Here is a 15,780-nt window from a genome sequence, read left to right as displayed (position 1 = left end):
CTCTCTAATGAATTCACATAAGATGTTACAAGGAAAAATTTTACATAGGATCTTTTAGAGAAAAACTACATGTTAACTGGTTCAGCTGGCTAAAACACCTACATAATTTGGGAAGAGTAGGGAGGATAGCTTGTAACTATTTCAGATGGGAAAAATAGCAACTTATTACAACAAATTTTTCAACAAACAATTTCCCTTTAGTTATTTAATCATCCAAGAGAAAAGAAAACATTAAGTGACCAAAAGAAGAAACAAATATACCTTGTAATTCCATCTTTGATGTAATAAAGCAGGCATTCAGACATTAGTGGGTCCTCATTGAGGTTAACAAGATGTGGGGTCTGAAAAAGGTTATAGATTATCAACTCGGAGCAAGCACCACTGAGAGGGCTGTGACAATAACAGGGACCTACAAGAAACTGGTGGCTTCTTGGATTACCCACAGTGCCTAGAAGAGGGACTTTTATTCCTAGTTGCAAGTTCATAACAAACAGAAAACACTCTCCTCAGGCCTTCCCAAACTGCACTAATGCATTCTATTTAAAAACATAAGTTCTGGGATAAAGAGTAAGATCCAATTCTTGATAAGGTCAAAGCATGCAGAACATAAAAGAAAAATTAGGACAGGATGATTCTCTGGATGGGTTAAGATAATTTTTGTAAACACTTGGACAAAATCTTGAAGAGCAGCAGAATATGCCACCCCAAAATATGCCACTTTGACATTGATTATTTTGAGCTGAAGGCATTTGAAAAGCAATAAATGCAGGGAGAGGCTTTCTCTGAACTCTGTTTATCCGCCTAAAGACAGATGTCCAAAAGGAGCGTGATTGTTATAGATCCCCTCCAGGAGTTTCATCAACCAGGGAAGATGGACCGTTGTGGTTGGAGAGAGAAAACCACAAGTCAACATCACACCCAGACAAACTTGGACATAAACTATCATTCCTCTCACCTATTCTTCTAAAGGCCCATTCAAATGATTTTTAGGAATCATTTGCTCTCCCTTGAGAGGCCTATCTCCTTCCTCCCCTTTCCCTATTAAGATATTTAAGCCAGAATTCTAAGCCACCTCGGCAAGTTACTCATTTTTCCCCGGACCTCTCCCATGTAAGCATGAGGTATAGATGTCAATAAACTTCTCTTTGTTTTTCTCCTGTTAATCTGTCTTTTATTACAGGGGTCTCAGACAAGAACTCAGAAGGTTAGAGGGAAAATTATTTTTCCTTCCCTACAATCTCAAGAAATATTTAATTTTTCATTTACTTTATAAAAATGTCCCCACACCCCCTGTCATTCCCCTCTCTAATTTGTATCAGTTCTTCCATGGCCTCAGTCATTATCTTTAGTCTTCATTTTACCACCTCTATTAGTCTTCACCTTAAAGAAGAAATTAAAATTACTGACATTCAATAATATACACATCTTGTAAAAATCCTCTTTGTCTAATATTTCTAAAATCTTTTAAAAACCAACCTTCTTTGGTGAAAATACCCCACTGGAATCCAAAAATAAGTCACATGGTCTTGGGGTCAAAATCTACTCAAGATAGTGCCAGCAAATGTGGAAAAACGAAAGAAGAATCAGATGAGAGGGTTAAGAAAAGAGACTGCAAAAGATGATTAAAGAGAAATTAGAAAAGCTTCTGAATCTTCCTAACTAGCATCTGCCTCTGTTGTTTAAGAGCTTTGCTGGTTTCAAAGAATCAAAGACCTGTGTGGGTAGCATTCTTTAAAATCCATCATGACAGTGGCCTAAGAAAAAAGGAATCTCAGAAATAGATTCTTTTTTTTTTCTTGCCTTTAAAGTATTCTCCCCTCAGTTTCACTGAGGTATGACTGACAAATAAAAATAGTATATACTTAGGTTGTACAACACAATTTTTTTAAGGTGTACAATGTGTCAATTTAATATGTACACATTGTGCAACGATTACCACAATCAAGTTAACACATCAGAAACAGGCTCTAAAACTGAATTTGGATGTGGTGTATCCTTTCCTTTCCTGAGTAACTCGAGAAAGCTAATGCAAGATGGGTAAAATTAAAGTCAGAAAAAGCTGTGGAAACAGAAATCTCAGTTTGGAATTCTGTGCCGTTTACACCACAATACTTATTTAAGTTATTTATGATTTGTGGGGTTTTTTTTTTGGGAGGAAGATCAGCCCTGAGCTAACATCTGCCAATCCTCCTCTTTTTGCTGGGGAAGACTGGCCCTGGGCTAACATTCATGCCCATCTTCCTCCACTTTATATGGCACACCGCCACAGCATGGCTTGATAAGGGGTGTGGTGGTGCACGCCCGGGATCCGAAACCCAGGCCACTGCAGTGGAGTGCACACACTTAACCACTGCGCCGCCAGGCCGGCCCCTATGATTTGTTTTAAATACTGTATTTTTATAAGTTGTTATATAAAAATTTTCCCCACCGTTCTTAACATTGAAAGTTTATGTTATAAAATATCATTAGATATATCCAAAGTCACAATTTAAATTCTATCAAACCTATAGCTGCTAAAATCTCTACAATCATAAGTAATATAGTTGAATAATGTCTTACTGAAGGAAAAACTATTAAACTGTGAAAATTACTGACCTTTGGCAATATAAACATAAAATACTTATCATTCTAGTTCTACAATATCTAAAATGTCTTTAAATCAATCTTTGTTAAAAATAACACATTGGAATTGATTAAAAAGTTACATGACCTTAATAGAAAAACCTAACCAAAAGAATTCTAGCAAAAACCACAGGAACATTTCATATCGCATAAAACAAAAAGTACCAAGTGAAAACTCCCTACTTATTCTATGCTAACCTAGAAAGATCATCATCAGACTCTTGCATGAAGATGTGTAAGTCTTCAAAAGCCAATTTGAGATAATTCAAAATGAAGAACCATTTATTACTGGTATGAAATATCTACTCTGTACATCTATGTACATACAAATATATGTTCTATTATTGTCACATAAATAAGCACACAAAATAATCATTTGATAATAGTTTTCCAACATCTAACAATAACTAAGAAGCAGCTTGGTAAAAACAAAAACAAAAACAAAAACATCTTGGCTATTCTAATTAGCTAAAAGGTATCTACTATTTAACAACTATGATTATGTAAGTAGGAAGATAACTACTGGACTCATTTTTTTTAAAAAACTGAGAATGGAGCAGAGGAGGCTAGAAGGATGAGGACAGGAATTGCCCTACTCAGTGGTGGTCTACAACACAGAGTGTAGAAGCAAACCGAAGCAGTATTTGTCTACACAAACCTGAACAGCTGAAATTGCTTCCAAAGAGTTACAAATCAGGGTTGCTGGCATCTTTGGGAAAATCTACACAGAAAGAGTAGCCAAACTGAAGCAAGGTATGGCAGGTTAGGGGGAGAATTTAAGAGAAAGCAACAATGAAGATGGTTAAAGGTACTGAATCATGACCAAAAGTTACAGATTTACTGCCCTGGGTTTTATTTTGTAAACAATAAACATGACAGGTATTTTAGAAATATTCTGCCCTTGTACTGTAAGATGAAATCAGAAATAAAATTAAGCCAAGTCTCAAGACAAAAAAAAAAAAGAGAGGAGGAGGGGCCAGTCCTGAAAGATAGGAAGCACCTCAGTGACTAAGATGAAACAAAAAGTGTTTCTGTTTGGTTGAGTTTCACATTATTTCCTACCTTTTTAGGTGAGAAAACCCCCAGTGTTCCTCCATCTTCCCGAATGGCAACTCCCATCTCAGCCAACAAGGCCTCTCTAGAAAAAACAACAAGCATATCAGAATATCAATACCAAAATGTCAGATCAGTCTAATATGAACTGGAAAATAAAGCATGCAAAGCAAAAACAATTGTCCATGTTTAAAGTCACTAATACGAATGTAAATGAATCTGCTTATCCCATCATTAATTTTCCCATCATTAATGAAAAATTATTTTTAAGAGAAACAGCACATTCAAAATAAATTATGTTTTCTATGTTAGGTAAAGTTATATTCACACTAATAAGATAAGAACTTGGCTCATCTGACTTTGAAGGTAGACAATAATTCATAAATAATATGTCTATTAATATATAAAAAGGAAGAAAGGGATATTCCTTAAGGCTATACATTCAATTCAAGGAACCATTTCTTAAAACTCTAAGATAGCAATCAGAAAGTAACTCTGATATATGGAGTATTATCTATAAATGTGATTTTCTCAAATGTTATGTTCCCATGCTTACCTTCAAACTGGTTCAACAATTCTAGCTTAAAATCTCTATATACTAAATAAGAAAATTCTAATTATTTGATACATTTACTGTATCAATACATTAGAACTCACTTCTGCCTCATATTCTGTGAAGGGGGAAGACAGGAACTGACGTTTTTAAATGTATATTTATTCAAATAGCAAAAGTATTCTTTTGGGTTATGTTCACCTTCACGGTAGAGAACTCAGAGGTTAAGACAGAATAGGGATTTTAAAAGTTTGCAATTCAAACTACTTCACTTCTTACCAAAGAGGTTCTGGAAAAGAAAACCCTGAAAGACAATAATCAGAACAGCTTTTTTTATCTAGTCTTTATCAAAGGCTGTCATTTTACAAATTAAAAACTCTAAACCCCTCCGTATCTTCCATTTTTATATGGATCCCTAGCAACAGGTAGTACAGTAACTATTTAAGCACATGACTCCCTAGGGAACATTTAAATATGTGAATTTCACTTCAAAGTGTAAATTCAACTGGCCATAAATCCCTAGTCAGGTTTATTTTTTGTTTTGTTTTGTGTTTTGAGAGGAAAAGTTCTTTGTTTTTAACTTCTATTTTATCTTTTCTTACTATAAAAGTAATCCAAATTTCCTAGAAAATTTAGAAACATTCCCAGAGTTTAACCTCCTGACCTCTCCATTCTGATGGCCTCTGTTTTACGTAGCTTCTCTTCCCAGGTTTCATTTAACTCAGCAATGATCTTCTCTGATTCCTAAGGGAGGAAGTCCACAGTTAAGGTTGCAAAGAGTCTTATAATTTAACATACCACGTCTAGGAAAGACAACAAGAAGCAGACAACGCCCTTGAGGATATGAGGCAGAATATAATACGATGAGACTTGTTTCTTTTCTTAATATGTAAAGTAAAAATCATAAAGACTAGGCCTAACACTAAATCAGCACCAAATATATTCTCTTAAGTCCTAAGAAAAATACTTTAATTATGTGCGTGTGTGTATGTGAGAGAGAAACAGAGAGAGAGAGAGAGAAAGAGACTGAGAGTGAGAGTGTGTGCGTGTTTGTGTGCAGAAGCAAGGACAATATTAACATCCCAAAATGCAAGGCACTATTTCTGACAGCCACTTTCACAAAAGTATGAAGTCCCCAAAGGTATCCCTTGCTTTGTTTCACTATAATTTCACCACTGATGGGGTTCAGAACATGCTCCCCCAAAATATGCCACGTTGGCATATTGAATATTCTAAGCTGAAATGAACTGAGAAATGGCAGGTGCAGGAAGGACTCTCTGATCTCCTCCTGAAGCAGGCCATAAGACCCTCATGAGAGACGCCCTCCCTATATCTGGAGGAAAGGAGCATCCTTATCTCTAAGATGGAAGAACTCCAAGAGGAATCTGAACAAACAGGCCTTGCTAGATCTCCCCCAGTTTACTGCTCTTAGCTCATACCCCTTTGTCCTATCACGTTTTCCCATGACTTTCCACTCTTCATCAAATCTAGCATAAAAATGCTCAGGTTTAACACTTCTTTAGGTCTTCATTTCCTTATGAAGGCTCCTATGTCACCTAAAACTTATATTAAATAAACCTATATGCTTTTCTCTTATTAATCTGCCTTTTGTTACAAGGGCCCCAGCCAAGAATTTAGAAAGGCAGAAGGAAAGATATTTTTCCTCCCCCACAACACAGTACCCTCCTGAACACAACCCAATAAGCAATATAGAAAGGTTTAGTATTAATCTCATCGGAAGGTTTGTAGCTACTGAAGTGACAATTCCCTAGTCTCTTACTGAGTGTTTATCATATGCCAGAAATATAAGAACTAAAACGTGTTTCCTGCTCTCAAGGAGCTTACTATATACTAGGGAGAGAAAGAAGTAACTGATGATTCACTCATTCAATAATTACATATAACCCCATTATATGCCAAGCCCTGTTCTAGGCAACTAGGGATATGGCAGGGATCAAAATTCCTACCTTCATGAGACTTACATTCTAGTAAAGAGACTGAGATAACCCAATCAATTATAATCAATAAGTCAAGTATATAGTATGTCAGACAGTGATAAGTGCTTCGGAGAAAAATAAAGCCAGGGAGGGAAAGAACGGAGGGGGAGGAGCATTTTGGAGTGGGGTTGTCAGGACAGGGCTCACTGACAAGGTTCTTATGTAAGCAGAGACAAGGAAGAGCATGAGCTGCCACATGGGTATGTGAGGGAATAGGTAGGAAATGCCTGGAATCTTCCAGGAACAACCGTATAGCTACAGCAGCATGTTTGAAGACTGTGAATGGGTATGGTAGGAGAAAACAACAGAACAGTGAGCTAAGTGCTAGAAGTGAAGTATTCACAGGTCACTAGAGGGTGGGTGAGTAAGGGCTGAGTGATGCTCACACCAATGAATGAAGGACAAGTAGGAATTGACCAGGCGAAAAATGGAGGGAGAAGGAGCACCAAAAAGGGGGATAAGTATATGCAAAAAGCAGGAAAAATGCTAGTCAGGGAGACAAAATTAGAAAGTCAGATGATGATGATGGTGAGATGATACTAGTGATGATAGTAGTGGTAGTGATTAAGGATGAAAAGTCTTAATAGTTCACAAAATATTTCATTGTATGATTCATTCAACAGGCTATTATGAGAAGCCTCTGGGATCCCAAAACATCATTGTCTACATAGAAAGAAATTGTGAATATTTAATACAATAAAACGTTAAGGTGTCTGGTACTTGGTTTTCAGAACGAGACATGGGAGCATATAAAAAAGCCAAGAGTCAAGACTCAAGGCAGCAGCTGCAAAAGCAAAGGAGTACAGGAGGCAGGAGAAACAAACAGGGGAGCACGATGATGATAAAGAAGCAAGAAGAACAACAACTAGCTAAACTAGGCAAAGAGCAAAACTGATGAAAGAAACAGCATGAGCATCAGTAAAGTTGATATAAAGGGGGCCATGGAGGAGGTACTCTTTCAGAAAAGAGTCGGTTACAAACTGGGAGAAGCCAGGACAAGTCTGCAGCGGGGGAAATGGAGAGAAAGAGACAAAAACAACCTAAATTGGCTCTCATTAACCCTCCGAACACACACAGAGGCTGAAAGACTAAAACAGCTACCTGAATGGCATCTCTACACAGTCCTCCAAAAGGAATGATTAATATGCAGTGCATGTGCCACCCCAAAGCTAAGTAAGGAAACAACATGCCATGCTAGAGGGCCAGCACCAAGAAAAACGCACACAATTCCGGCAAGGAGTGAGACAGCCAGGAAAGGAAGTGTACCAGGTACCAAGTGATCAATAGCGTATCTAGACAGCACCACAAAGGTTACTTGACACTAACTCTGACAGAGCAGTGTTAAATGCTTCTGCAAATGACTGTAAAAGGACAAGTACAAGACAAGCTGACACCATAACCTCTACGATCGTAAGGCTTATTAAAGACAGCTGGATAGAAAACTTTACAATTTCAAAGTGACAACTTCAAAAACAAAGGAACAATACGATGCCCCTGACCAAACCAGAGCACCTAGACTAGCGCTTATTACATGGAGTGTGGCCCATAAGCCACTGATGTTGGTTATGGAATACAAATTGACTCACGAGATACTTAAAATACATTATTTTCCCTGGTTGGTTATCTTCAGAAAAAGATCACGTCAGAACAAAGGTTTATCTAGCTGTATTAAGGTGATTCTATTTTGGAGCAACTGTAAACTCACCCCAAGGAAGCACAGTTACTGTCTAGGAATCCTCTTACCATTTTGCTGCCAGCTCTCATGTGACCTCTCTAATTTTACTTACCATCTGAAAGGTAAATCAGAACAAGATCTCTTTGTAGAAAAGAGATTTATTGAGTAAGCTGAGTAAGGTACTATTCTTATTTTTCATTACAGCTTCAAGTTGCAATTTTTATGTTGTCTAGAAAGTTTTTTAAAAACTGAATAAACCAGCACACAGACAGAGAAAACTGTATAGTGGTTACCAGGAGCACAAGCGGTGAAGGGAGACACGTATATTGCAATTGGCAAACAATAATGTACAACCAAAATTTCACAGTTATAAACTATTAAGACATCAATAAAAATACATAAAAATTTCAGTCCAGGGAGCCTTATCCACCAAACCTCATTAACCACCCTCCCAACAGCTGCATTTTAGTATTATTTTGATACAGAAAAGATTATATACTCTTTGTAGGTAAAATATAGTGCATTAAAAACAAAACCTACTAAATGCAACGTGGTGTCCAGGATTAGATCCTGGAACAGAAAAAGGATATTAGTGGGAAAACTGGTGAAATCTGAATAAAATCTGAAGTTTAGTTAATACTAACGTACAGATGTTAATCTCTTAGTTTTGACAAATGTGCCATAGTTTTGTTTTGTTTTTTGTGAGGAAGATCAGCGCTGAGCTAATATCCACGCTAATCCTCCTCTTTTTGCAGAGAAAGACCAGCTCTGAGCTAACATCTATTGCCAATCCTCCTCCTTTTTTTCCCCAAAGCCCCAGTAGATAGTTGTATGTCATAGTTGCACATCCTTCTAGTTGCTGTATGTGGGACGCGGCGTCAGCGTGGCCGGAGAAGTGGTGCGTCGGCGCATGCCCAGGGTCCGAACCCGGGCCGTCAGTAGTGGAGCGTGCGCACTTAACCACTAAGCCACGGGGCCAGCCCTGTGCCACAGTTTTATATGTTAAAATTAGAGGAAATTGAGTGATGAATATATAACTCTGTACTATCTTTGCAACCTTTCTCTAAAATTATTCAAAATAAAAAATTTTACTTAAAAAAAAAACTCTGAATAAAGGTTAGAGAAAATGATACTGTCATATTAGCAAAACTTCAGTGCTGGAAAAAGCCATTTCTTCCAGAAGCACTCTAGACATAAAGAAACTGAAGACCAGAGAAGCTAAGTGATTAACCTGAGGCCACTCTACTCCCTGAGCCAGGTCTAGAACTGGGTTTCCTGACTGTTAGAGTTTTTTCTTCAAGTAAGGCAGAATTGATAGGCTTTAAAGAAAATATTCTACAAAACAGCTCACCATAAATTAAGAAAAAGTAAAGGATATTCTTTCTTCAAGCTGAATAACAAACTTAATATAAATGAAATAATGATTCCCATAGGAAGACAGCTTTCAATCTCTGAGTCATCAACTCACACTGCAGGCAGGCCTGGCATGCTGGTGTCCAGTGCTGCCTATAACCCACTCTAGAAGCCTAATTTAAGATTAAATTGAAATTGGGATTCACGCTTCAGAAATGAAGACTCAAGATAATCTTTAAGGGTTCTTCTTTCCTATAGGTACTACATATAAAAGAATTCCGAAAAACAGAATGACATCAGGAAGTTTTTTTTTAAGCTCCAAGGAATGCTGGGCTCAGGCATCATTCAACTTCGGTCTTATATCATGTATGTCTACTTCGGTCTTATATCATGTATGTCTAGCTATTTGTATAGCACTGGTTAATAATTATATTCATATGGCTAAACACCATTTAATCTCTTCATCATGACTCAGTTAAGGTGGTAGAGAAATCCACAGAACACGTCAGAAATATTCCCAAGAAAAAAATTACAGTTTAAATTGTGATATTTAAAAGGTTAAAGGCTTACTACATGGAACATTCCTTGAAGCCATCAGATAGCCAAGGTTTTACTGTACTGAACACGGCATGCTTCATAAGTGAGTTTCAAGTGTGGGGCCCTCAGGCTGCCTAGCACAGCATTTGCCCTTGCGTGCTTCTGTAATGGATATTTGTGGATATTTATAGTATAAGCCAAAGCAATGGCACTCACAGTACTGACTTTGATGCCAGACTAATAAACAAATACTGGAGCCACCACACAGTAGCTGTAGCTACATATTTAAAACCTTATTGAATAGGAATCCAAATTAAGGATACATACATTTCAACACAGTTTGAGTTGTGACTAAAAACTGAAAGCAATTACATTTCACTCTCTTTTGCCAGAAAGGTTTACGGAGGGCTCAAGATATTTATGATGGGGTAACATGGGTCTCTTCCCTATGGAAACAGGCTATTCAATGAACGAAGCTGTAGCAACACCCTGTGTAAAAATATTCTACCAACTGATAATTTTTTTAAAGTCAAAAATAAAGAGAAGGAAAGGGAAATAAAATGTTAGAAAAATGAATTAACCTCCTCTATTACTGTTTTCCATTACAGTATTTTTCTCCTGCAGTGTCATGTCTTAGGAACACAGCTCCTTCACACACTCAACAATGAAATAGTCCAAAAATGAGAAATTCTCGAGCATTTCTATCCTACAACTACTGCCTTGCACTGTGGATGCATGATGTTATCTGCCTGCAGCATTTAAATGCAGGTCTGCTGGAATGGAATTTCCACCATTCGCAAAACAGAGCAGAACTAAGGCGCTTATGCTCCAGTGAACTACCATGCTGCATTAAAAACTCAAGATTGAATGCAAAACCATAAAGAAGCTATTCTCTAAAGCTAGGGGAAAATGGAAGATTTCATTTATTTGGCTTAAAGGAGAATTAAAACAGAAATTTATTTTCTCATGAAAGAAGCACAGTTTCATTTTGTTTTGTTTTGGGTGGAAAGTAGGGAGTTTAGGGGGAGGGATCTCTGAATAATGGCAATGTTACTCCCTAGAAACTATCTGGAAGACACTGGGTAACCTAATTCTTCAAGAGTCTGGTTAATGTCTTGACTCCTAACATTCAATGTTATTTTCATTTGGTCCCACTTGGCAATTAGGAATTTTTTTCTTTTACACCAAGATGTACGTTAAAGGAAAGTGTAATCTGATTTGTACAGTAAGGCTTTAATAAGCAAATAGTAAGATTCAAAATCTCCAAAGAAAAAGAACGTTTTATATTAAATAGTAAGTGGGAGATTTCACTTTTCCTTCCCACAGAACCCCTGCATTTCCCCCAATGGCCTGAATAGAACCCTGCACAGCAACTTTGTCAGTGATGCCTATTGTGATCAAATACATGAATAAAGCCTTCCTGCATGGGACTTCACTAATGTCTTTAATAACATTTCAAAGTCCATTGTACAACAGCAGAAATTACCCTTCAATTTGCAACATTTAATGAAAAGATTTCTCACTCCCTCCTCCCGCTGCCAGAACTTTTCTCCTGCAGTGTCATGTCCTAGGAACACACCCACTTCAGAACTTCACCCACTTTCCATTAACATGTTCTGAAGGAAGACACAAGATCATTCCTTCTGTTTCCGAAGCACCTTATGTTTGAAGTAAGTAAAACACCAAGGGAAAAGGTAGGCTGATTACGAAGCAGAAGCCCATTCTTCACATAAAATCTTTTTCAGCCTCACCTGAAAACCAAAAGGAAAGCATCTGCCATCTTCAATTACCAAGCTAATTCCCTTTTAGTGGTAAAAGGGTTAGCAAACCTTTTCAATTGTTTATTTGTCAGTGTGTCACTGTTCTCCCCAGTCCTTGAATGAGCAGCAGCCGTGGAGAATACTGAGTGCAACATGAAGAGGACTGTTAGCTGCATGAAGTGCCTCACTGCAATTTCCCAGCTCCTTAAAAAGTTTCTTTGCCCTCCTCGTTTTTCCTATCCTGGTACTCTTGAAAACAAAGGCTAAAAGGTAGGGATCAAGATGACAAGCAGGAAAAGAAAAAGCATTTGTGATGCTGTCACAGTCATGTGATGGATAGCACCCCAGGTGACAAATGTGTGCTCTCACTGTGGTCAGAGAGGAGAGGAAGAACCTCTGAGTCAGAAGGCTTTGCTGTTCCTAACTTTCATGCTCATGGAGAGAGACAAAAAAGTACCTGACGGAGCCAGCAACAGGCTGGGAAAGCAAAGCTGGGCCCCACGGCAGGTGATGTACACACACAAGACTTAAGCACACAGCACTGAGGCCCACAACCCCATGTGCACCAGCACAGGAAGAGGCAGCCCTTCCACAGTAGTGATCACAGGGTTCCAAGGCTTTCTATGAACTTTCAGAAGGTATTATTTCACGAGTCTCTGGATAAACCTGGCACAGCTCCTCTTTCCCTGGTACAGAAAGTTCAAACTTTCTTTTGATTGTATATTTATTTTACTAACAGCAGCATGGCTCTATGTAGACTTGCATCTTCAAATGAAACCAAATGTTTCCAACTAATTCATTAGTTTCCAACTAAATTTCTAATGAAACAATTTCACTGTGACTTATAAACTACCTCAGAATTAAGGTACATCTCTACTTATCAGTTACTTTACATGGCCCACCTATGATCTGCCCATGCATCTCTCCTATCTCTGCCTGGCCATATCAGACTCAAGCATTCTGGTGAAAAGAAATTATCTTACAAAGCAGCAAATTCCATTTTTAGGACACCTGTAAGAGCCAGAAAGTTCTTCCATATGCTGAACCAAAATCTCAGCGATTTTTAGTCCTAATTCTGCTTTGTGGAGCTACACAGAATACCTTTTATTCAGTCTGAATTTTACTTACCTTTAGACGTTCAATGGCTTCCTCTCCTCCAGGTGTAGACATGATCCTCTCCTGAATACTGGTCACAGATGTTAAGCCCACTTGACTATTGAGTGAGCAGGAAGAAGGAGATGAAGTAAGGGACCCCATGGATGCTGTGGAAAAATTGCCAGGGCGTTGATTCTCAGAGGCTAGCAAGTACCTATGCTTATTGTTCTGAAAATCTTTCAGATCTGAGAGACAGAAAGAAGGGAAGGCAGAAAAAGTGGAAAAGAGGGAAAGGAGCAGAGGAAGAAAAAAAGAAAGGAAGGAACACCAGTGTAAGAAAGGACAGCATTAAAGCGCCAAGACAAAGACACGTTATAATACAAGGACAAGTTATAATTGTTCTAGATGGCAGTTCTAAAACATGTCTGTCTTTACTGGTATCTAGAGGCTAAGAACTGTGTCTGGTAGGGGGTAACCAGAGCCTCAAAGGTTACAGCTTAGGCACTCTCCCTAAACAGCCAAGCTATGTTCGTTCTATGGCTCCAAACCTACAGTGTCTTAGATTTACACAACTCTTAAATCCCAGTAGCTTGTAACAGTAAGAGGAAAAAGACAATCATTTATTTATCAATAATAATACATATCAGCCTAGCCCAGTGTTTTATGGCATTCAGCAAAAATTCCCAAGAAAATGTTACAGTTAAAACAAAAATCTGAGCACTTAGTAGTCGTGTCCTTTGTATAGCAACATTTCAACATGATAAAAAGAATTTTTTAAATATGTCTTTAAAAAAAAGGAGAGGTAGAGGCCAGCCCCATGGCATAGTAGTTAAGTTCAGCACATTCCACTTTGGTGGACTGGGGTCTCAGGTTCGGATCCCAGGTGCGGACCTACGCCACTCGTCAGCCACGCTGTGGCAGCAACCCACATATAAACTAGAGGAAGACTGGCACAGATGTTAGCTCAGGGCTAATCTTCCTCAGCACAAAAAAAAAAAAAAAGGAGAGGTAATTGTAGAAATGACAGGAATTTTGTATAAGTCCTGGTTAAGAACTCAGGGCCGACTGATTGCCTCAACAGGGAAGAACAGTTAGCAAATTAATGAATTTGGTGTAGTTTACGTTCATCTATTAGAGCAAGCAAAAATTAAGGCCCATTACCTGCTAATTTAAGTAAGGCTCTTACTTTGTCTAACAGTATAACCATGAGTCATTGGTAAGCCAAGTTCCTAGTATGAAATGCAAGTCTTAGGGACATACTTCCATTTACTGAGATCTTTAATAGAGCTGTAAATTTTGCTTTTAAACTTAGTTTTGGTATAAAGAGCCACAAACAACAAAATTCATTAATCTGCTATTTGTACTTTCCTTTATTAGTCATCCTTCTCAAACAGACACCAGAGGAAACCCATGGGTATTGGTGCATTCCTATTTTAAAATTAACTCACTTTTAAATTTGAGAAAATCTACATTGCTTAAAATTCATATCAAAACTAAGTAACTTTTCCTTAAAGGATATACTGTGAGTCAATACAAAGAGTCAGAAAAAATATTATTGGCTCTCTCTGGGTCTACTCATCCCTACTTAATCAAAGTCAGTTCTTAAAGCTCCTTAAAACCAGTGGTTGCTTCAAGACAGTTTGAAAACCACCATCAGCAAATACGGAACATAGGAAAACAAGCAAGTTTTAAAAGGAGGATAGAAACTGGAGCAAAAAATTAGCCATCAGGTGATGGCAGCAAGGTAGGAAAGAATAGGATACATGGAGTTTAGAAAGTCCGATGGACACATGCAAGCCCTAAAAGGAATTAAGAGTAGTAGATCAAAATGGAAATTCAGAAGTAGTCAGGGCTGGTTTCCTGCATGGATACAGAATTAAAACTTCGTCATGCATAGCTTTTCAGGAGATTCCACAACTGCTCAGAAAAGAGTGGGGCAACAAGCTGGCAGCAGCACCACCTGGAGCACAAAAGCAAGAACAAGATGGTGTCTTGCCTACACTAGTATTGGTCAGCTTTGGAAATCTCAGACAGAGCTGTTCCAGTCCAATAGTCTCTCTGTATTGGAATGTTACAGTGTCTTCCAGGCCTAACCTCATCACAGCAGCCAGGGCTACATTTAGTTTCTCCTATACATTTCCTTACTGTCTGTCAAGCCTTGTTACATGCCTCGTTAAATGAACAAACAAATCAATGAAAACCTAAAACTTAATCCAAAAAATCAAGATTCTTCATTTCTTCTAAGATAACAATTCCTTGATGAATTATCTTAAAAGGGTAAGAAATTATTTCCTCACCAACTTAACGATCTATATGGAGAAAATAATCAGGAGTGATCCTTTAAAAAAAGTCCTCATTTCAAGCACCAATTCTAGACACCCAAGGTTTTAAAATTTAATTTGTAATTCATGAAAAGGAAAAAAAAAATGTTCACCTAACCATCAAGTAAGCTGAGGCCCAAGATATGGAGGAAACTAACTTAGCATAAGCACAGGTGAGTGCTACCACGTGCACAGAGCTACTCAATCATGGAGAGTTTGGCCAAATGGAAATGATTATTATTATTTTTTTGAAATGATTATTTTTAATTATATACACACTAAGACTCAGAATTAGATAGCTAATTAAAAAGGATTTTTCTACTAAATAATCGGATCCTGAAGGATCTCAAGAGGCCAAAAAAGGTGTAATAACGATTAAAAGCTAGTGCTCTGAGTTACACTACCCAACCAGACCACATAAAAACCATGGGAGCTCAGTAGCAAACTAACCACTCCAAGTAGCAGAGTCCTCACTGGTAAAATGGACATAATGGAACTTTTTCAGAGTCACTGACAGGATTAATGAGATAATATATTCCAGGTCCCTAGAACAAGGGCTTAGCACATTATCAACACCAATAAATGTGAGCTGCTGTCATCACTACCATCATCTAAGACTTTGGATGCAGTTTAATCACATAACTGGAAAAACTGAGGAGCAGAAGCAAGAGATTCTTAAGCCTCTTGATTTTATTCAAGCCACAAACTGAAATTCAGTAAAGACTGCGTTGCTAAATGAGGAAGGGCAAAAACAGGATCATTTCTGAATCTACAGTATGCTCTGTCTGGGATTTCCCTGTTAGGATTACTGGCA

At 37.9% G+C, this 15,780-nt stretch overlaps 1 protein-coding gene across 4 annotated transcripts in view; it reads right to left on the bottom strand.

Annotated features, from left to right (window-relative positions):
• The window catches only part of KIF1B (kinesin family member 1B), a 140,920-nt gene that overhangs the window by 68,525 nt on the left and 56,615 nt on the right, over positions 1-15,780 (bottom strand). For all 4 annotated transcript variants that reach the window (XM_058552863.1, XM_058552860.1, XM_058552861.1 and 1 more), the window contains exons 13-16: positions 12,679-12,812; positions 4,893-4,972; positions 3,685-3,760; positions 262-341 (exon numbers count right to left, since the gene is read on the bottom strand). In XM_058552863.1, coding sequence (XP_058408846.1) covers positions 262-341; positions 3,685-3,760; positions 4,893-4,972; positions 12,679-12,812 — 370 coding nt within the window. The remainder of the gene's footprint in view (positions 1-261; positions 342-3,684; positions 3,761-4,892; positions 4,973-12,678; positions 12,813-15,780) is intronic.

This window comes from Diceros bicornis, chromosome 13, assembly GCF_020826845.1.
Source record: "Diceros bicornis minor isolate mBicDic1 chromosome 13, mDicBic1.mat.cur, whole genome shotgun sequence".
NCBI classification, from domain to species: Eukaryota; Metazoa; Chordata; class Mammalia; order Perissodactyla; family Rhinocerotidae; genus Diceros; species Diceros bicornis.
The sequence above is the reverse complement of the archived record's forward strand: the minus strand, read 5'-3'. Positions and strand labels throughout refer to the sequence as shown.